Source organism: Bufo gargarizans, chromosome 1 (assembly GCF_014858855.1).
Source record: "Bufo gargarizans isolate SCDJY-AF-19 chromosome 1, ASM1485885v1, whole genome shotgun sequence".
Lineage (NCBI taxonomy): Eukaryota > Metazoa > Chordata > Amphibia > Anura > Bufonidae > Bufo > Bufo gargarizans.
The window spans coordinates 187,221,132-187,244,610 of NC_058080.1; the positions used below are offsets into that span (position 1 = coordinate 187,221,132).

General features: G+C 42.6%; 1 protein-coding gene across 1 annotated transcript in view; it reads right to left on the minus strand.

Annotated features, from left to right (window-relative positions):
- Nucleotides 1–306: 306 nt before the first annotated feature.
- Nucleotides 307–23,479, minus strand: part of REELD1 (reeler domain containing 1) — a 36,066-nt gene continuing 12,893 nt past the window's right edge. The window contains exons 3-6 of the mRNA XM_044277068.1: nt 16,244–16,383; nt 12,544–12,859; nt 2,935–3,007; nt 307–906 (exon numbers count right to left, since the gene is read on the minus strand). Of these exons, the coding sequence (XP_044133003.1) occupies nt 307–906; nt 2,935–3,007; nt 12,544–12,859; nt 16,244–16,383 (1,129 nt within the window). The remainder of the gene's footprint in view (nt 907–2,934; nt 3,008–12,543; nt 12,860–16,243; nt 16,384–23,479) is intronic.

Consider the following 23,479-nt stretch of genomic DNA (forward strand, 5'->3'; position numbering starts at 1 on the left):
TGCTGAAAGCAACCTGCATATTCAGCACACAGTGACACAAAAAATATGCATTTTATAAAATGTATCAGAGGGAATATAATTGTAAAATAATCAGGTTACATGCCTCATTCCACACTGGTCATTTTGTAACAATAGGTACACTTTATGACAATATTAAACTTCCAGGCAACTCTCCCCAATGCTCTGTGTATACTCTTACTATGTAATTTCTTTAAAAACATTGATTTTATTAAATCAAAATATTAGAAAATACAGACGCTAATATCAGCACTGTGGGCTGCATTGTCTGCTACATGTAAATGACCATTACTGTGGTTTTCCACTAATAGCTGGAGTTATCCAGTTATATTCTGCTTGAACAAGCACAAAACTGTTCTCTCTAAATTTCTTCAAATGCATCATTTCCCCGTTCTCTCTAAGTGTAATAACATTGTTGTCTGGTTCACTGAAGGAAACTTCGGTCCTCCTGTGGCAGTACTGGGCATGGATGCACCGCAGACCAGCAGCAAAGGCCATTCCAAGAACTACAGCGCAGCCTAATAGGATGCCTAGCTGGGTCATGGCAAGTTGCAGCCCTGTCCTTTTATTTTCTTTCTCTTTAGTTGGGCCACCAAACTCCTGGATAGATTTGGTTACCCATGAGGGAGTACCAATCTCGGTGTTTCTTTCTAGAGGTGGAGATTCTGGCTGATATAAGAAGTTAGCAGAAAGCTCTTTGGTGGTCTTGAGCACTTTATATTGTGTGGAAGGATGAGAAGAAGGGAGAATCTGCAAATCCTGGAAGCTGAACTTCATAGGTTCTTTCATAATTTCTTGAGTTTGTGAAAGCTGAGTAGTATGTTGAGCAAAGGAGGCAGGAGGATATGTTGGTCTTGGTGAAGTCAATTTTAGTTCTTGAGGAACCAGCTGGAAATAAGGTTTGACATTTTTTCAGATTCTTTTCTTGCAATATCGTTGAAACATAGTGATAAGAACAACTGAAATATAGATAAACTAAAAAATGCTTGTGTAATTATTCATTTGCCCTATCTAGAATATATTGACATGTTTTATTGGGACTCCAAAAGGCAAAAATGTAGACTGGTTACTTTTCTTGATGTCCCAGAGCTGCTATTGCTACTCCTTGAAGAAGTCTAGCTGGTGTAGGAGGTCTTCTAGGAAATGTACCCCAGGAAAATGTATGCAAATTATCTCTGCTCCAGAAAGAAGAAAGCTGCCTTCCTAATGTAACCTATAGGTAGCTACTCAATAAGCCAACGTCTGACCCATTCAAGACTCTTAATGACACATTTAAAACTTAAATTAGTTTTAAATTGAATTATAGGTTGGCTACCTAGAGGTGGTATTATAGAGGCAGTTTTCTTCTTTCTGGTGAATAACTAATTTGTGTGCTAACCGCTGACTGCTCTCCGTTGACTAGGTGGTCAGCAAGCCACACAAAAATGTTATAACATTGTGCCGAGATTACAACGACACGCTAATCATGCAGTTGTGGTAGTGGGGAGTTTGCTGTTAGTAACAGCAGGGCTCCCCATGGAGAAGTAAAAAACTGTCCCTGCCTTCCTGATAACTACATACACACAGCTCAATGTGTATGCTGTGCACTGTGTATACAACTTCCTGCTCCGCTCTACTGCCAGAGGCAGGGTAACTGTGTGAACTGCTGGGTCTTATCAGACCCAGATTAGCTCTGCAGAGACAGCCCTGAACAATCTGGGGGCTGTATTTCCTCTATTACTGGGGCTACTATGTCATCCCCAGTTACAGGAGTGCCCTCCTAAGATGTCGTATTTGTAAAAGTGTAGTGTAGTGTGAAGTGTAAAAAAATAAATAAATAAGTGCAAAAAAAGGCAAAATTAAAAAGCTACTGCACGCCACACTACAGCTTCTACCCATACATTCCTTATAGTAAAATGACATTTACAGAAAGGTAATACAATTTTTTTTTATTTTGTTACATGTTGTGCTATAAAAAAAAAAGGACATAAAAATAAAGGCCCATATATCACCTAAAAAAAAACACACATTTACTACATAACCGAATGGGCAAAAAAGTTATGGCTTTCAAAAACACATGTACTAGAACATCATAAAATGAGCCTGGTCGGGACGGGGTACATGGCCCAAACTTTAATGGTGTTTTGCCATCTCAGACAATGGGGGCATGTCGCAAGGATATGCCCCCATTGTCTGATAAGTGCAGGTATGAACAGAGGGTGCACTGCGCATGCGCAGCCACCCTCTATTCATTTCTATGGGGCCGCCGAAAATAGCTGAGCGTCAGCTCGGCTATTTCCGTCTGCCTCATAGAAATAAATGGGAACAGGGGCCGTCGTGCACGGTGCACTCCCATTCACTTCTATGGGAGCAGCGATTGGCGGTGGACGGACTCCGGGAAATCCAGGCTCCTCCAGCCACAGGTCTCCCCGCTCTATTCTCGTTGTAGGTGCAGGTCCGAGAGGTGGGACCCGCACCTATCAGGCAATGGGGCATATCCTAGTGATATGCCCCCATTGTATGTGATGGGAATACCCCTTTAGGTCTTTCGACCCAGAAACATGTAAATGATGTGTTAAGAATTCTAGAATGAAAAGTGTTGTCTTGGCTTATATAAATCTTTTATTTCTTCCCCCTTTGTCCTCCGTGGCAGGCTGCAGCCAAGGCTTAGCCTGTATATTACCTCCCTATCCTCTCTTCATGCATTGGACCGAACATGTGACCTTCCCACCTGCCCACTTCATCCATTACCTTTGGTATTATTTTGTTTAGGGCCACATTTGTTATAATAGGCCAGATAACAACTTTATATTATGTTTGTATCTTTATTTGTTTTACTGCTGAGAAATACTTGGACAAGCCCTTTAATTTTATATTTATTTATGAAGTTTGGGAATGGTAACAACTCTTGGTCAGCAACTCCCCTAGCTGACATACATCATGTACAGTACAAGAGGCAATATAAGATAGTTGTTTACTAGTTTTCATCAGAGTCTGCTCTACTTTATGTCTAAGGGATATAATTTGAAGACATTATTTTACTTGAATTACTTTAAAGCTTCTACAAAATGAAACAGATACCTAAACTTTTTTGAGGATATCTGTCTATCTAGCAATATCAGACCAGATGAGATGTGATGGTGGACAAAGGGAGGTTTGTAGGCAAGGCACATTAGTTAAACTGTTTACAATGAATGAATGTGGTCAAAACCTGAATAGGGATGTTTTTTTTTTTAATTGGGGCATCTAAATTTCCAAGGCATAGCCATACAATTTTCAGATCTTTAAGTCACTTATTATTATTATTATTATTATTACTATTGACTATTTAATAGTAACATTTTTTTAAATTATTTTCCACAGCTATAAATTTGAGAACAAAACTGAATAAGGGGTTATTTTTCTACTGTATTGAAAAACAGTGCGGCATATGCTTCATTTACATGCGTGCCTGTAGGCAACTTAAAGGGGTTGTCCGGGTTCAGAGCTGAACTCGGACATACCTCCATTTTCACCCAGGCAGCCCCCCTGACTTAAGCATCGGAGCAGTTCATGCTCCGATGCTCTCCTTTGCCCTGCGCTAAATCGCGCAGGGCAAAGGCATTTTTTGGAGATCCAGTGACGTACCAGGCTCTCCATGGGGCTGCCAGGAAACCCGGTGATGTCACCGGCACTGATGGGTGGGATTTAGTGCTGCCCTAGCCAGTAAAACTGCTAGGGCAGTGCTAAACCTGCCCATCTGAGCCGGTGACGTCACCGAACACACTGCTGGGCGGAAGTTTCCGCCCGGCATTGTGTTATTGAAAACAAGAGAGACCTTGCCCTGCCCGATTTAGCGCACGGCAAGGGAACGATGCTAGCCTCAGGGGGTGGCTGGGTGAAAATAAGGGTATGTCCAGGTTCGGCTCTGAACCCAGACAACCCCTTTAAGTAATTGTGTGGTATACATTTGCATATGTCAGGGGTTAACATTTGGCACACACCAAATTTAAAGCAATAAAAAGAGGTGAATAGAGCTGAATACTGGGAATAACTTAAGACAGTACAACAGTATTATTGACCAATTTTGGAACAGGTATTCACTAAATGACATTCTCTATTCTAAAGATAATGGGGGAGATAGCAACCAATTAGATTCCACCTTTCATTTTTCACAGCTGAAAGGTGGAAAATGAAAGGTGGAATCTGATTGGTTGCTATGGGCAACTAAGCCAGTTGTACTTTACACCAGTTTGATAAATCTCCCCCTAATGCTTTTGTGGTTAGTTACTGTATTTTTCGCCCAATAAGACTCATTCCCCCCCCCCCCCCCCCCCAAAATGGGTGGAAAACGCTTGTGCGTCTTATGGGGTGATTACAGGGCAAAAAAATATAAAATGTGCAGCGCATTGCTTGTGCACGGTACATCGCAGGCTGAGCTGCATAGAAACAGCAGCCAGTGATATACCAGACATCCGTGTTACCTGAAGAGGGAGAGCCCGGCGGCCGCAGTACGTGCTTGTTGATAGGGACGGTCGCTGGGTGGTAGGGTCAGGTGGTGTATCTTCTGCAGGGTGATAGAGAATGGCCGGCCCCATCTGGTGGCGGTTAATAGGGACCTCTAAGTCTTCACACGTGGCTGCTCCTGTGTAGGTGCCCTAGAAGCTGATGAGTAGCATGGGGGCTGATAGGAGGCATGGGGGCTGATGATAAGAGGCTAATTAGAGGCATGGGGGCTGATGACAGGAGGCATGGGGGCTGATCTGAGGTCTTAATTTGGGGTCTTATTTAGATTGGGGTTCTTATCTGAGGTCTAAATTAGGGTCATTCACATTGGGGTCTGAGCTGAGGTCTTATTGGGGTCTTATTAACATTGGAGGTCTGATTGGGGCTGTCAGCTGAGTTCTAATTTTCATTGGGTGTCTGACTGGTGGTCTGACCTGAGGTCTAATGAAAAATATTTTTTTCTTATTGTCCTCCTCTAAAACCTAGATGCGTCTTATGGGCCGGTGCGTCTTATAGGGGCGGAAAAAAAATGGGGTACCTTGCTTTCTTCTCCACATGTGCTACAAGGAGTTGTAAGCCTTATATAAAGTGAGTTTTGAGTCCTATGGCAAAAAATATAAAATAAGACATGTATCACTATTGGCTGCAGAATGAAAAACTTTACAATCAAAATCAAAGCTAAATATCCATGGTCCTATATCACAGCAGTTTTACCTGAACCACTTTATCACATCATAATGTAAAGAATAATTCCTCCCAAGTTTCTTTTGTCAGATATTACAAGTTTTGGAGTGGCAGATGTACTGTATATACATTTGTGAGCAGGGGCGTACATAGAAATCACTGGGTCCCATAGCAAGAATCTACCGTAAATTGGGTCCCCATGCCTCTTAATAGCCTCTCCCTTTACCCATTCCTGGCCAGTATATTCAGCAGTGTACTGATATGTGAGGTATAAGGTATAAACTACAGCTCGTACCTCACATATCAGTTAACTGCTGTATATACTATATATCTTAACACACTGCATCTATTATACCTCGTACCTCACATATCAGTACACTGCTGTTTATATAATATATATGTACACGCTGCATCTATTATGCCTAGTACCAAACATATCAGTACACTGCTGTATATACCGTATCTCTGTACATACTGCATCTATTGTACCTCACATATCAGTACTCTGCTGTATATATTATATATCTGTGCACTCGGCATCTATTGTACCTTGTACCTCACATATCAGTACACTGCTGTACAGGTCCTTCTAAAAAAATTAGCATATTGTGATAAAGTTCATTATTTTCTGTAATGTACTGATAAACATTAGACTTTCATATATTTTAGATGCATTACACACCAACTGAAGTAGTTCAAGCCTTTTATTGTTTTAATATTGATGATTTTGGCATACAGCTCATGAAAACCCAAAATTCCTATCTCAAAAAATTAGCATATCATGAAAAGGTTCTCTAAACGAGCTATTAACCTAATCATCTGAATCAACTAATTAACTCTAAACACCTGCAAAAGATTCCTGAGGCTTTTAAAAACTCCCAGCATGGTTCATTACTCAAAACCGCAATCATGGGTAAGACTGCCGACCTGACTGCTGTCCAGAAGGCCATCATTGACACCCTCAAGCAAGAGGGTAAGACACAGAAAGAAATTTCTGAACGAATAGGCTGTTCCCAGAGTGCTGTATCAAGGCACCTCAGTGGGAAGTCTGTGGGAAGGAAAAAGTGTGGCAGAAAACGCTGCACAACGAGAAGAGGTGACCGGACCCTGAGGAAGATTGTGGAGAAGGACTGATTCCAGACCTTGGGGGACCTGCAGAAGCAGTGGACTGAGTCTGGAGTAGAAACATCCACAGGCGTGTGCAGGAAATGGGCTACAGGTGACGCATTCCCCAGGTCAAGCCACTTTTGAACCAGAAACAGCGGCAGAAGCGCCTGACCTGGGCTACAGAGAAGCAGCACTGGACTGTTGCTCAGTGGTCCAAAGTACTTTTTTCGGATGAAAGCAAATTTTGCATGTCATTCGGAAATCAAGGTGCCAGAGTCTGGAGGAAGACTGGGGAGAGGGAAATGCCAAAATGCCTGAAGTCCAGTGTCAAGTACCCACAGTCAGTGATGGTCTGGGGTGCCATGTCAGCTGCTGGTGTTGGTCCACTGTGTTTTATCAAGGGCAGGGTCAATGCAGCTAGCTATCAGGAGATTTTGGAGCACTTCATGCTTCCATCTGCTGAAAAGCTTTATGGAGATGAAGATTTCATTTTTCAGCAGGACCTGGCACCTGCTCACAGTGCCAAAACCACTGGTAAATGGTTTACTGACCATGGTATCACTGTGCTCTATTGGCCTGCCAACTCTCCTGACCTGAACCCCATAGAGAATCTGTGGGATATTGGGAAGAGAAAGTTGAGAGACGCAAGACCCAACACTCTGGATGAGCTTAAGGCCGCTATCGAAGCATCCTGGGCCTCCATAACACCTCAGCAGTGCCACAGGCTGATTGCCTCCATGCCACGCGGCATTGAAGCAGTCATTTCTGCAAAAGGATCCCCGACCAAGTATTGAGTGCATAACTGAACATAATTATTTGAAGGTTGACTTTTTTTGTATTAAAAACACTTTTCTTTTATTGGTCAGATGAAATATGCTAATTTTTTGAGATAGGAAATTTGGGTTTTCATGAGCTGTATGACAAAATCATCAATATTAAAACAATAAAAGGCTTGAACTACTTCAGTTGTGTGTAATGAATCTAAAATATATGAAAGTCTAATGTTTATCAGTACATTACAGAAAATAATGAACTTTATCACAATATGCTAATTATTTGAGAAGGACCTGTATATATTATATATCTGTACACACTGCAGCTATTGTACCTTGTACCTCACATATCAGTACTCTGCTGTATATACTATATCTGTACACACTGCATCTATTGTACCTTGTACCTCATATATCAGTACTCTGCTGTATATACTATATATCTGTGCACGCGGCATCTATTGTACCTCACATATCAGTACACTGCTGTATATATTATATATCTGTACACACTGCATCTATTGTACCTTGTACCTCACATATCAGTACACTGCTGTATATATTATATATCTGTACACACTGCATCTATTGTACCTTGTACCTCACATATCAGTACTCTGCTGTATATATTATATATCTGTACACACTGCATCTATTGTACCTTGTACCTCACATATCAGTACTCTGCTGTATATATTATATATCTGTACACACTGCATCTATTGTACCTTGTACCTCACATATCAGTACTCTGCTGTATATACTATATATCTGTGCACGCGGCATCTCTTATGCCTAGTACCTCACATGTTGGTACACTGCTGTATATACTATATATCAACACACTGCATCTATTATACCTCGTAACTCACATATCAGTACACTGCTGTGTATACTTCATATCTGTACACACTGCATATATTGTACCTTGTACCTCACATATCAGTATACTGCTGGATATACTATATACCTGTACACACTGCATCTATCATACCTCTAACCTTATGTCAGTACACTGCTGGATATACTATATACCTGCACACACTGCATCTATCATACCTCGTACCTCATATGTCAGTACACTGCTGTATATACTATGTATATGTACACACTGCATCCATTATGCCTCGTACCCCACATGTTGGTACACTACTGTATATACCATATATCTAAACACTCTGCATCTATAATACCTTGTACCTCACATATCAGTTCACTGCTGGGTATACTACATACCTGTGTCCACTGCATCTATTATACTGTATAATAGATCCAGTGTGTGTCTATATCTATGTGGTCAGTTATATATTATGGTTATTATGTGAGGTACATAAGGTAATAGTGGTTGTAACTGTCTGCAGTATTATATATGAGTAAAATAGGAATGGGGGCAAATAAAGAGAAAGGAGGAGGACCTCCTCTTACCACTCCATTCTAGCTACAGTAGAGCGCTCATCCTGCAGTCCTTTTCCATGCTATTGGGGGTTGAAGGACATGTGATGAAGCTCTGCTGTGCACTTCTTTTACTAAATACACAGGACCTGTGATGATGATGTCCTCACAGGTCCTGGCAGATGCTCCTATCTAACCTGGGAACTGCACCATGTTTTGGGCAGTTCCTTTACTAGATGTACAGGACCTGTGATACTGAAGATGATGTCATCACAGGTCCTGTGTATTTAGTAAAAGAAGTGCACAGCAAATGCTCCTATCTAACCTGGGAACTGCACTATTCTTTGTGCAGTTACTTTATTAGATGTACAGGACCTGTGATGACATTATCACAGGTCTTTTAGCTTTCTCCACTGATTATAGGGACACTATACTGGAGCTAAACAGTGAAAAGTGTAATTAGCGGGTAGGGTCTGTGGTTCACTGTGGGCACCTTTTCACCACAGGCCCCATAGCAGCTGAGTAGTTTTCCTGTATTGGAGGTACGCCAGTGGTTGTGAGTAGGGATGAGCGAAAAACCTTGTTACCGAACTCGGGTTCGGTTCCAAGGTACCACATGGAACCGAACCCGAGTTCGGTACCATGGTTTTTTACAGTAGAAATTAATTTCCTAAGTTATTACACAAAGTCTCGCAAGACTTCGCAAAGTAATAACTTCGGCTCATCGGAGCCAATAAATTCTAATACTGCTTCGCACACTAATTTAACAAAGTTATATGCGAATCGACTTCGGATAAAGCATCCGAAGTTGATTCACTCATCACTAGTTGTAAGCAGTCCCCAACACACCACATATACATAAACATATACCCTCTACAAAAGGAAGAACAAATTGTAAAACATAGGATGCTTATAACAAATGATAACCTATCAATACAATGTGATTTCATGTTCATAGCTGTGAATACAAAAATAAATTACAAGAATTTCTTAGGGTATGTGCACATGGCGATGTTGTGTTATGGTTGTGAACCAGCTGCGCTGCGGTCGAGTGCCACATGGCCATTTGGGCCGCAGCAGGCTCTAGTTAAACCAGTGAAAACCACACTGTTTAGTTAGTCCTTAGTGGACACAAGGCACCTTCAATACCGTGAGGCCATTATCAATGTACACTGACTAAACAGTGTGGCCTTCATTAGTTTAATTAGAGCCTGCAGCGGCCGATACAGCAGTACAGCACTTGAATGCAGCACGGCCACTCACTAAAACTGTGTAAGTAGATTAATTTAGATGCAACATATAAGTTTAATGGTGTGTAGCTGCACTCAGATATTTTGTGCCTTAAACTAGAAAAATCACAGAAAATAATGCACTTACAGAATAGATGCAAATATTATCTATGGACTAAGCCCTCACTCTGATATAATAAAATCTGGGACTCTCAGCCAATATATTTGGATCAAAACACATCTGTGCCCGCCTACCCTCGCCAAGGTGGTCTCAGTCAGGCAGGTCCTACTCTAAACCTACCTACAGTCATGTGAAAAAATTAGGACACCCTTTGAAAGCATGTGGTTTTTTGTAACATTTTTAATAAAAGGTTATTTCATCTCCGTTTCAACAATACAGAGAGATTAAAGTAATCCAACTAAACAAAGAAAACTGAAGAAAAGTCTTTTCAAGATCTTCTGTAAATGTCATTCTACAAAAATGCCTATTCTAACTGAGGAAAAAGATAGGACACCCTTGCCCCTAATAGCGAGTGTTACCTCCTTTGGCTGAAATAACTGCAGTGAGACGGTTCTTGTAGCCATCTACCAGTCTTCGACATCGGTCTGAGGAAATTTTACCCCACTCCTCAATGCAGAACTTTTTCAGCTGTGAGATGTTTGAGGGGTTTCTTGCACGTACAGCCCTTTTCAAGTCACCCCACAGCATCTCAATGGGATTCAAATCTGGACTTTGACTTGGCCATTCCAGGACTCTCCATTTCTTCTTTTTCAGCCAATCTTTGGTTGATTTACTAGTATGTTTTGGGTCATTGTCATGTTGCATGGTCCAGTTCCGCTTCAGCTTTAATTTTCTAACTGATGGTCTCACATGTTCTTCAAGCACCTTCTGATACACAGTAGAATTCATCGTGGATTCTATGATGGTGAGCTGACCAGGTCCTGCTGCAGCAAAGCAGCCCCAAACCATGACACTTCCACCTCCATGCTTCACAGTTGGTATGAGGTTCTTTTCTTGGAATGCTGTGTTTGGTTTACGCCAAACATGTCCTCTGCTGTTGTGTCCAAATAATTCAATTTTGGACTCATCTGTCCAAAGAACATTATTCCAGAAGTCCTGGTCTTTGTCAACTTTATCTCTGGCAAATGTCAGTCTGGCCTCGATGTTTCTCTTGGAAAGCAAAGGTTTCCTCCTTGCACACCTCCCATGCAAGTTAAACTTGTACAGTCTCTTTCTGATTGTAGAGGCATGTACTTCTACATCAACAGTAGCCAGAGCCTGCTGTAGTTCTCGAGATGACACTTTAGGGTTTTTGGAGACCTCTTTTAGCATCTTGCGGTCTGCTCTTGGGGTGAACTTGCTGGGGCGACCAGTCCTGGGCATGTTGGCAGTTGTTTTGAAAGCCCTCCACTTGTAGACTATCTTCCGGACAGTGGAATGGCTGATTTCAAAATCTTTTGAGATCTTTTTAAATCCCTTCCCAGACTCATAGGCTGCTACAATCTTTTTTCTGAAGTCCTCTGACAGCTCTTTTGCTCTCACCATGGTGCTCACTCTCACTTCAACAGTCAGGAGCACACCAAACTAAATGTCTGAGGTTTAAATAGGGCAAGCCTCATTCAACATGCAGAGTAACGATCTACTAATTATGTGCATCTGGTGTGATATACCTGTGTGAGATCTGAGACAATTTAAGAGGGAATACATGTGAGGGTGTCCTATCTTTTTCCTCAGTTAGAATAGGCATTTTTGTAGAATGACATTTACAGAAGATCTTGAAAAGACTTTTCTTCAGTTTTCTTTGTTTAGTTGGATTACTTTAATCTCTCTGTATTGTTGAAACAGAGATGAAATAACCTTTTATTAAAAATGTTACAAAAAACCACATGCTTTCAAAGGGTGTCCTAATTTTTTCACATGACTGTATACTGTTGGGCATCTAGATTCAGGAGAGCAGACCCTGCACATATAGTGTGCTGCTCCTAATTACCTCTGTGTGCATCAAGCAACCAATTAGAGGCGGAACAGGCACAGCTAAATGTACCACCTAATCAAGGTTGCCTGTGGGAAAGGTGGGGCAAATGTGCATGAAAATGCAACTCCCAAGCTAAAATAGAAGCGCGTTCACACTTGAAGGTGCCATTCCTTCAGTTGTATACTACAGGCTAAACAAAAATAACTGAAAAAGTTAAAAAAAAACATCCTGCTTGATGTAATAATTGAATATCCGGATGTGCATGGATACATTTACAAAAGAAAAATCACAGCAAATAATGCACACGATAGATGCAAGCATTATATATAGACTAAGCCCTCACTCCGATATGATAAAAATCTGAGACTTTCAGCCAATATATTTTGATCAAAACACATCTGTGCAGGGTCTGCTTTCCTGATTGTAGATGCCCAACGGCATATGTAGGTGTAAAGCAGGACCTGCCTGACTGAGACCACCTTAGTGCTGGTAGGTGGGCACATATGTGTTTTGATTGAAATATATTGGCTGCCACCATGTTTAGTCCTATTCAGCTAACCAATAAATGTATTACTTACATTGTACTGTGCAGACATGGCTCACCTGCATTCATATAAAAATGGTGAAAAGATTTTTAAATGCATGTATATTAGGCTTATTTCACATCAAGGAGCAGCCTGACTGAGATGTCTGGATGTTAATGGGGCCGGAAGGAATTTTGCCAGCACCCAGCAGTTATGGATCCGGCAGGTTGTCCCAGCCAGAACAGCCTGCAAGAGATGTCTAACGCAGATGTGAAACAAGCCTTAGAAATTTGTATAAGTAAAGTGAAATTTGGGTCATATTATTTTAGTACTGTATATCACTAAATAGGCTGTCCTAATATTTGATTTACTATACCTGCTGTTTATGCTGTGAGTTGATGTTAGGTTCAGACTCTGGGATTTGATGTTCGTGACAGTTTGATGTAACATGACAGTTTGGGCTGTTGATCCATGATACTGGAGAGACAGTTCTGCTTCTACATGACCATGAACACTGCTAATTCTTCTGGTGACATACTGCGGAGAGGTTTTCATAATAGATGTGACATTAGGAAAGACATGCTTCATTTCCTCTGTAACAGAGTTGACCAGAATTTCTGGCGGCTTGGTTCTGGCAGTGCTAGCTAAAGTTGTCTTGTGTATACCAGCTGAAGTAATGGAATGCTTGGGGTCTGTTAAAAGAGCAGAAAAACATTACAAATTCAAAATAAATCTCTGGCTCAGTTGCAGATATCTAAGAAATAAATTCATTCAGCTAAGTAATGTAACACTATGATGAATAAAGTGGAATTGTTGACATTTAAAACTTGACTATGCTCTCTGTCCCTCAAATATAGTAATTGTGTGCAGCCTTAAGCTCAACCATTTGTTCTCCAGACATCCCTCAGCCATAAGTTTCTGATTCATGTCCCTTGTCTGGCTCTATGAGGCCAATATCAGCCTCCCAGTGACAGAAAGTCCTCAAGTCTATGTCTATGTGCAGCATTTCTCATCCATGTGTGCATCTGTGAGTTCTCTATAAGAACTAATCCATCCAGGACTTTAAAGAGATTATCCAAGTTAAAAAAAACATAACTGGTAAAATGCATGGCACAATATTAAAATTATGAAAATTACAGTCATTGTTCCGAAATTCTCTGTTCCAGCACCCCCAATCCAAACCTCCATGCTGGGAAATATTCCTTTTTAGTTTATTTTAATACAATCTTAGTTTAATTTTTTTTAACTTCGCTAATCTCTTTTAAGACTACAAAGCTCCACCTCAGCAACAAACTGTTGCTTTAGCCACCAAACGTTTTAGATGATTAACACGTCCGTAGTTCTGGGACCGCAATTGCGGAATGGGTGGGGACCCATTCATTTCAATGGGGCAGCAAAAGATGCAGACATCACACTGTGTGCTGTACGCATCCGTAGCCCCCAAAAAAAGATAGAGCATGTCCTATTCTTGTCCGCGGAAAGAATAGGCATTTCTATCATAGGGCCGGCCATGTTCTGCAAAACATTTACGGACGTGTGAATGGACCCTAAACCTGACCAGGATACGTTCTCAAGGCTTTGGTGTGGTCTGTTGACCTGGAATTGTGGGACCTTCACTGTGTTGTATCACGTATAGTTGGGCTGATGCAGTGCTGGCCCCTAGTTTTGCTTGGTAACTTATCTATGTGAGAAAAAAAATACCAACTATATGTCTGTATAATTGAAATTATAGCTAATACTCAAAGTATATGCCAATGAAAGATACCATATATCAAATGCATATGTTTATATATTTAAAGGCTATGGACACATGTGGGGGTATTTTTATTTGAGCATTGTACTTATTTGGGTCTAAAAAGCATTTTCCCAATTGGTCTTTATTAGAGATGAGCACATCGATTCTACCGACCTTCCAGGTAGCGGCGCACATGCAGTCGCTGCACCTGAAGACGAATGAGCACTTCTATGGTTGCACCACTACTCGGAGCAGCAGTGCAGGCAATAGATTGGCAGGAATAGGCTAGATGTGGCAGGTGGGTGCTTCTTCACCAGCGGGAGCAGCCCCTCACAGGTGAAGAGCTCCTGCTGCTAATGAGACTAATTGATTCGTTAGAATCAATTCCATCATTTCTAGTCTTTATTCATAATTTTCAACTGTTTCTCTTCTACAGCTTTCAAGTTTCACTGAATCTGCAGACTGCTCTTTCACACAGAAGTCCATCAGAGAGCTGCTCAATCTGTAGTCCTTATCTCTGCTTTCCTAACAGATCTCAGACACTCAGTTAAGGTGCATTTACATGTGCCAAGTGGGCAGATAATTATCTGCAAGAAATACTTTCTTCCTGATAACTGGCTGCTTGTCCGTGGAGGTGAAGAGCTATATTCACATGCAGCAATCTCCTCTACTATGTGAGATTGAGCCATGGCTACTGCTATAGCTCGTCCTCATACAAATTCTACAGCCAGTAGAGTGCTGTTTACACAGCATGATCTGCGGCCCAGAAATGATGGCAGTGTACCCATGAAAGATCATTTCATCCTATGATCGAGATTTGTGCTCGTTTATCAGGTGATCAGCACCTTTACACAGGCCCATTATCAGGAATGTAAATCCAGCATTAAAGGGATTCTGTCACCAGAAATACCTAAATTAAACTGGCTGACACTAGCGATGTGCTAATGTCAGCTAAACCTAACTAGCCTATTCCTACTTTTATCTATGCCCCTGTTACTCCAGAAATATAACTTTTATACAATGCAAATTAGCCTCTAGGTGCGGGGGGGGGGGGGGGGGGGTTGCTCCTGCTCCTAGAGCAGGCATGGCCAACCTGTGGCTCTCCAGCTGTTGTAAAACTACACTTCCCACCTTGCCCTGCTGTAGGCTGATAGCTGTAGGCAGTCTGGGCATGCTGGGAGTTGTAGTTTTGCAACATCTGGAGAGCCTCAGGTTGGCCATCCCTGTCCTAGAGGCTCCGTTCTCCCACCTCTGTCACCTCCCTCCAAGTCTTGATTGACAGGGCCAGGCAGCGCTCGCATCCTCCTGCCGGCCCTAAGTGCATGGTAAGGGTACTTTCACACTAGCAGTGTTTGAATTTGGCGGGCAATTCCGTCGCCGGAACTGCCCGCCGGATTCGTAAAAACGGATTACAGTTGAATTCTGATCACAATGAAAATAGGAAAAAACGGATCCGCCATTTATGGACTACCTTTTTTTTTACATTTTTGGGGTTTAACATGCAAAAGCCGGATCCGGTTTGACGGAACACACAGCGCCAGATCTGGCATTAATGCAAGTCAATGGGAAAAATGTTGGATCCGGCGTTCAGTCAAAGTGTTCCGGATTTTTGGCTGGAGGTAAAAATGCAACATGCTGCGGTTTTCTGAAAAGCACGATTTCACAGAACGCACTCTGAACGCATCCGGACCTAATCCGTCACGCTTGTGTGAACCCAGCCTTAGGCTGCTTTTACATCTGCATTCTCCTTTCCATTCTTCTCCTCCATTATAGCAACAGAAAGGACGGCTTCGACACATAACTGAGCCAAACGGAGCCTACGGATCCCATAGAGTATAAGCCTATGAAGGGAAACCACACAGACCACATTATAGTCTATGTCAGGGGTAGGCAATCTCCGGCACCCCAGCCAGGGGCGTAGCTAAAGGCTCATGGGCCCTGGTGCAAGAGTTAGACTTGGGCCCCCCTTCTCTCAGTGCTTTGTGTGTGTCTTCTTATGCAGCACAAGGGTATTTGGGCCCCCTCAGGCTCCTGGGCCCGGTAGCGACTGCTACCTCTGAACCCCCTATAGCTACGCCCCTGACCCCAGCTGTTGTGAAACTACAACTCCCAGCATGCATACTTACTTGGCTCTTCTCTGAACTCCTATAGAAATGAATGAAGCATGCTGGGAATTTGTAGTTTCACAGCAGCTGGGGTGCCGGAGGTTGCTGATCCCTGGTCTATGGGGTCCGTAGGCTCTGTTCGGCTCAGTTATGAACTTTTCAGATGTGAAAGCAGCCTTACATATTACATGGCTTCTAGCAGCTTCAATATTAAACAGTACAGCATATGATAATACATGAACTTATTGCAGAAGACATCTCCGTGTTGGATACTTTAAGTTCTTGCTTCGCTGATGTCCAATTTTGCACATTACTAGAGATGACAATGGATTCAATTCGTGCCCAATAAACAAAGTATGACTGAACTATCGATACACTGTAAGAAAAGAAAAAAAGTCATCATTTATTTTGCCAAATCTGAAGCACCCACCATTCACTTTAAGTTGGCCTTAGCCTAGTGCACCTTGGTAAAATGGAGCACTTCTATTCAAACCTTCAATACAGACATCTAACATTGTGTAATATTTCATATTAAAGTGAGAAGGAAAGAGTATATGACTAAAATTACAATGCACAAAGGAGTCACTCCATCTCCTGAGACAGACCATGAAGTGGAGGGTGAACTTCCAGGACAAGAAATCCATGAAAAATAACAAATAGTGTGGACCACATACTAAAATGGGTGATTTTCCACTAAAGGGTCCAAGGTGTCTCTCCCCCTTGATTCCATTGTGCAATTAAAAGGGAGTGAAGTAGTCTGTCTAAAACATTATATTTTTTTTTTTTATTTGCCCAAAGAATAGTGTCTGTGTTGAGTTAACCTATTCCTAGCAAGTGGGCCTGTAGCTGGATGCCCTAACGGCTCATAAGTAAGGTGTATTCTGTGCTAGTAGTCTACCACGTGGTTAAAACACATACAGCAAAACCACATAGGTTTTCCTGCACATTAGGACCCATCAGTGATAGGACAATGGATTAACCAAATAATGTAACAAGGATCAACATACAGAAGCCAGGACACCAGAATGCAGGAGTGATAGTCAGACGGAGCAAAATATGTATATTGAACAGTTAGAATTAGAGATCAGTGATGACCAGTTCACATTGTTTGCCCGCGAACACATGCGGGCTGCCATCTTTTCTCACAAGTCCAGCGAGGCACAGGTAAGCCCTTACCTGTGCCTGTGCGCGAGACGGTCTGAAAACAAATGTGGTCAGCGGGAGCAGGCAGTTCCGAGAACAGCCTGATGGAGGCCCCCGGTGGCTGTTCTCGGAACTGCCTGCTCCCGGTGACCGCATTTGTTTCAGACCGGCTCGTGGCACAGGCACAGGTAAGGGCTTAACTGTGCCTCGCTGGACTTGTGAGAAAAGATGGCAGCTCGCATGTGTTCGCGGGCGAACAATGCGAACTGGCCATCACTGTTAGAGATACCAAGGCACTGAAATCAAGGATGAAGGAAATAGCACTAGCTGTATTTTAATTAGCCACTACTAATGATGCTAGTGGGAGGTTCTGGTACCAGTTTAAAATTTTGCATCCAAAAGTAGTGAACGTGAGAGCGTAAATGCTTATTCCCATTTCAAACTTTTCTGGCTGAGATTAGAATAACCCTCATAAGCATCGGCCAGAGGTAGCCAGGCTTAGGCTCCATTCACACGTCCGCAATTCTGTTCCGCATTTTGCGGAACGGAATTGCGGACCCATTCATTTCTATGGGGTCGTACGATGCGCTGCCCGGATCCGGAAATGCAAATCAGCACTTCCGGATCAACAATTCCGTTTCCGAAAAAAATAGAACATGTCCTATTCTTGTCCGCAATTGTGGACAAGATTAGGCATTTTTTTTATTATAGTGCCTGCGATGTACGGTTCGCAAAATGCGGAAACAGTCTAGTGCTCTGTGCAAAACTCCATAGCACATGGATACAGCATAGCTCGCTGTGCTGCACTGTTTGCATAGCTCTCATTCACTTACAAAAACAGTATATCAAAGCCCATTCAACTATTTCCATTATTCTACCCACCTCAGGCCAAGGCTTATAAAGGTTATTCTTATCTCAGCCATGAAAGGCTTAGATGGGAATAACCATTTAATGGGATTGTGCAGTGCTATGATACTGATGACCTATGCTCAGGATAGACCATCAATATCAGATGGGTGGGGGTCTGACTACCTGCACCCCTGCCAATCAGCTGTTTGAAGGGATAGAGGCGCTCATGCAAGTGCTGCTTCTTCTTCAAAATGACCTGTGCATCATCTCCTTTGCAGCAGCACAGTAATTACAATTACTTGTCCCATTCACTTGAATGGTAAGAGCAGTTGTAATTACATTGTGCCACATATGGAAACAGTGCTCGCACAAGTATCACTACCCGTTTAAATAGCTGATTGGTGGGGGTGCTGGGAGACCCTCACCCAGGGGCGGACACAGGCAGCAAAGGGCCCCTGTGCAAGGGATGTACCTGGGCCTCTCCCCCCTCAACCACACATACAAATATAAACATATATGTGCAAATAAAAAACATCTTGTGAATATGTTTACAATATGTATATATATTCTTTTCATACTACGTCACGCCTCTAACTCTGCCCAAAGCATTACTATACACACCCAGTCCCCTTAATGACCCCACATAGTACATGGTAGTTATGTCCAGATATGTGCCCCCTCACAGTAGTAATGGTCAGACATGTGCCCCCTCACAGTAGTAATGGTCAGCTATGTTCCTCATGATCACAGTTCAGCCGCTGGCGCTCCACAGCAGTAGCAGGATGTAGTGTCACACATTGCTCTGCTGGTCTGTGTAGGAGGAGGAGCACAGTAGATTCCCGGCCGCACCGCTCCTCCCCATACACAGACCAGCAGTGTGATGTGTGACACAACGTCCTGCTACTGCTGTGGAGCCAGGTCCATATTTAGATTTGATGCTGCCCTAGGCACTTTAGTGCCAGCTTTCTCCCCCCAATAAAGTCAATAGCTGATGGTAAACTGCTCCCTAGGCTTTCAGCTATCCCTCAGGACTCCCTCATACACTTGGACCTGTTATGTGTGCGCTTGGCAGCTGAAGGCATCTGTGTTGGTCCCATGCTCTTATGATAAAACATCTTATGATGTTTTATTTTATATAAACAGGGGCGTTACCAGTACACCTAGAGGCTCCGCTCTCTCTGTAACTGCCGCGCCATCTACACTTTAACATGGCCCGGTGGGATGACATTTTCACTGCCAGACTCTGTCAAAGTAGACAGGGAGAGGCAGCTGCAGAGACAGCAGAGCCTCTAGGTGTAATGGTAATGCCCCTGTTGTTCCTAGAGGATCATTTGCCTATATTTAAATATTGTTTTTTTTTCTCAATAATGAAGGCATATATAAACATGGGCCCAACACAGACCGGCACTGATGGGTGGCTTTAGCGCTGCCCTAGCCATTTTACAGGCTAAAGCATGTCCATTAGTGCCAGTGACATTACCAGGCTCACTGCCAAGCGGAAGCCACCCCTAAATAGTATCCCCAGTGGTAATAAGGCTCCCTACAGTGCCCTCAGTACTAATAAGGCCTCCATATAGGGCACCTCTTGTAATCTATAAGGCACTTCTATAGAGCCCTCAGTAGTAGCAATGTCCTCCACCACTGCCCACAGTATTTATAATGTTCCCTGCAGTGCCCCCTGTAATTATAATACCTCCTGCCGTAACCCCCGGAGTTATAATAATCTCTGTAGTGCCCCCATAAATTATAATACCCGTCCTCTCCCTCCAGTCTTCTATACCATGCAGTCCCATGTAAATAACACCAGTCAGCTCCCACCAGTCTTTTATATGATACAGTCCCATGTAAATAACCTATCTTCCTTACAGTTTTCTATACTATACAGACCCATGTAAATAACTTCACTCCTCTCCCTTCAGTCTTCTATACCATGCAGTCCCATGTAAATAACACCAGTCCTCTCCTTTCAGTCCCATGTAAATAACTTCTCTTCCTTACAGTTCTCTATAACATACAGTCCCATGTAAATAACTTAAATCCCCTCCTTCACCCCCCTCCAACACATAGTCCCATATAAATAACATCACTCCTTACCCTCCAGTCTTCTAAAATATCCAGTCCCATGTAAATAACACCAGTCATCTCCCTCCAATATTCTATAACATACAGTCCCATGTAAAAAACATATCTTTCTTATAGTCTTCTATAACATACAGTCCTATGTAACTGACACCCCTCCACTCCCTTCAGCCCCTCTAACATACAGTCCCAGTTAAATAACATATTTCCCTCCCACTAAGCAGGGAGGAGGTATAATGGGGAGAACCATATCTCCCAGCATTTCTCTGACACTTACATTAATTCCATGGCATCACAGGTCTCCACTGTTAAGCGCTGCCTCTTTCTGCACTGGTCACATGACGGTGACCTCGTCACAGGTCCTACCTCCACTTCCACTCCTGAAAAGATCACATGACTATGATGTAATCGAAGGTCCTTCAGCTATGGAGTGTAGACACAAACCGGCAGCAGATTTGCAGTAAGTGCTAATCAGGCCCCCCCAAACTCCGCCCCTCCCAACCTCCACACCAAGGTGCCCAGGTTACCCTTTTGGCAGAGGTAGGGAATGAAAAATATGATGAGATAACAAAAATAAAACACTTCTGCTGGCACTGGGATGGGCCCCCTCCCGGGATGGGCCCCCTCCCTTGCTGGGCCCCTGTGCAGCTGAACCAGCTGCACAGCGGTATGTCCGCCCTTGCCCTCACCGATCTGATATTGTTAACGTATGCTTAGGATAGGTAATCAATATCTTTGCACTGCACAATCCTTTTACTGTTGATTAATAGATGCCTAATAATAAACATTTTGTCGCACATTTTCTATTTTTTGCTTGTTGTTCTATTTTTTGTTTGAAACTGCTGTATGCACTGGTAAATTAAGGATGAAAAAAGCCCATAAGAGACCTCATCACAGCCGATGAGGTCACCGAACTTCCGCCCGGCAGTGTGTGTTTGTAAACAAAAGAGCCTTTGCCCTGCGCGACCTAGCGCAGGGCAAAGGAGAGCATCGGAGCATGAACTGTTTCGATGCTCAAGTCAGGGGGGCTGCCAGGGTGAAATTATGGGTATGTCCAGGTTCAGCTCTGAACCCGGACAACCCCTTTAAGTAATGTTGTAACTCAAAAAGTGGAACTTTATAGCCCTCAAAAGAGACTCCATAGCATCATTGTATCTGTAACAAGTAATCTTCTTTATCTCATGTGTGGTCGTCATAATCCTATAGAATATATATGATATTAATATCATCACATACAGTACAGACCAAAAGTTTGGACACACCTTCTCATTCAAAGAGTTTTCTTTATTTTCATGACTATGAAAATTGTAGATTCACACTGAAGGCATCAAAACTATGAATTAACACATGTGGAATTATATACATAACAAAAAAGTGTGAAACAACTGAAAATATGTCATATTCTAGGTTCTTCAAAGTAGCCACCTTTTGCTTTGATTACTGCTTTGCACACTCTTGGCATTCTCTTGATGAGCTTCGAGAGGTAGTCACCTGAAATGGTCTTCCAACAGTCTTGAAGGAGTTCCCAGAGATGCTTACCACTTGTTGGCCCTTTTGCCTTCACTCTGCGGTCCAGCTCACCCCAAACCATCTTGATTGGGTTCAGGTCTGGTGACTGTGGAGGCCAGGTCATCTGGCGCAGCACCCCATCACTCTCCTTCATGGTCAAATAGCCCTTACACAGCCTGGAGGTGTGTTTGGGGCCATTGTCCTGTTGAAAAATAAATGATGGTCCAACTAAACGCAAACCGGACGCAAGCCGCTGCAAGATGCTGTGTAGCCATGCTGGTTCAGTATGCTTTCAATTTTGAATAAATCCCCAAAAGTGTCACTAGCAAAGCACCCCCACACCATCACACCTCCTCCTCCATGCTTCACGGTGGGAACCAGGCATGTAGAGTCCATCCGTTCACCTTTTCTGCGTCGCACAAAGACACGGTGGTTGGAACCAAAGATCTCAAATTTGGACTCATCAGACCAAAGCACAGATTTCCACTGGTCTAATATCCATTCCTTGTGTTCTTAAGCCCAAACAAGTCTCTTCTTCTTGTTGCCTGTCCTTAGCAGTGGTTTCCTAGCAGATATTCTACCATGAAGGCCTGATTCACACAGTCTCCTCTTAACAGTTGTTCTAGAGATGTGTCTGCTGCTAGAACTCTGTGTGGCATTGACCTGGTCTCTAAATCTGAGCTGCTGTTAACCTGTGATTTCTGAGGCTGGTGACTCGGATAAACTTATCCTCCGCAGCAGAGGTGACTCTTGGTCTTCTTTCCTGGGGCGGTCCGTATGTGAACCAGTTTCTTTGTAGCGCTTGATGGTTTTTGTGACTGCACTTTGGGACACTTTCAAAGTTTTCCCAATTTTTCGGACTGACTGACCTTCATTTCTTAAAGTAATGATGGCCACTCGTTTTTCTTTACTTAGCTGCTTTTTTCTTGCCATAATACAAATTCTAACAGTCTATTCAGTAGGACTATCAGTTGTGTATCCACCTGACTTCTCCACAACGCAACTGATGTCCCAACCCCATTTATAAGGCAAGAAATCCCACTTATTAAACCTGACAGGGCACACCTGTGAAGTGAAAACCATTTCAGGTGACTACCTCTTGAAGCTCATCAAGAGAATGCCAAGAGTGTGCAAAGCAGTAATCAAAGCAAAAGGTGTCTACTTTGAAGAACCTAGAATATGACATGTTTTCAGTTGTTTCACACTTTTTTGTTATGTATATAATTCCACATGTGTTAATTCATAATTTTGATGCCTTCAGTGTAAATCTACAATTTTCATAGTCATGAAAATAAAGAAAACTCTTTGAATGAGAAGAAACTTTTGGTCTGTATTGAATGATGGGTGAAAGTGATCTTTTGGGGATTCAAATCAATTTTTGAAATATACATTTAGCCAAACAGTCTAGTCTGCAGTTCTCATTCATTTGGTCATTTTATAGAGTCAGTGGAAAGCACAGGAACATGCTGTAACAAGAAAGATTTTGAGTAGCAGAAGGAACATTTTTTAATTCTTTATAATTTAATAACCTGTAGATTCCCTAACAGCAATGACAACATTTCCTGAAACTGCAAATAAGATTTGCACAATAGTGAGGAGGAATTTTGGACCATTCCGCCCTGCACATGTGGTTCAGTTCATCAGTTATTTCTGGGATCCCTTGCATGCACAGAGTTCTCCAGGTCATGCCACAGTATCTCAATAGGTTTAAGGTCAGGTCTCTTGGCCATTCCAAAACATAAATCTTTTCAATTATTCATTTTTTGATTTACTTGTGTGCTTTGGGTCATTGTTTTGTTGCATCACCCCATGTCTCTTCAGCATGAGGTCATGGACTGCTGCTGGAGATGAGCAAAGTTAAGGAAAATTAGATTTGGCTGCTTCGCTGAATT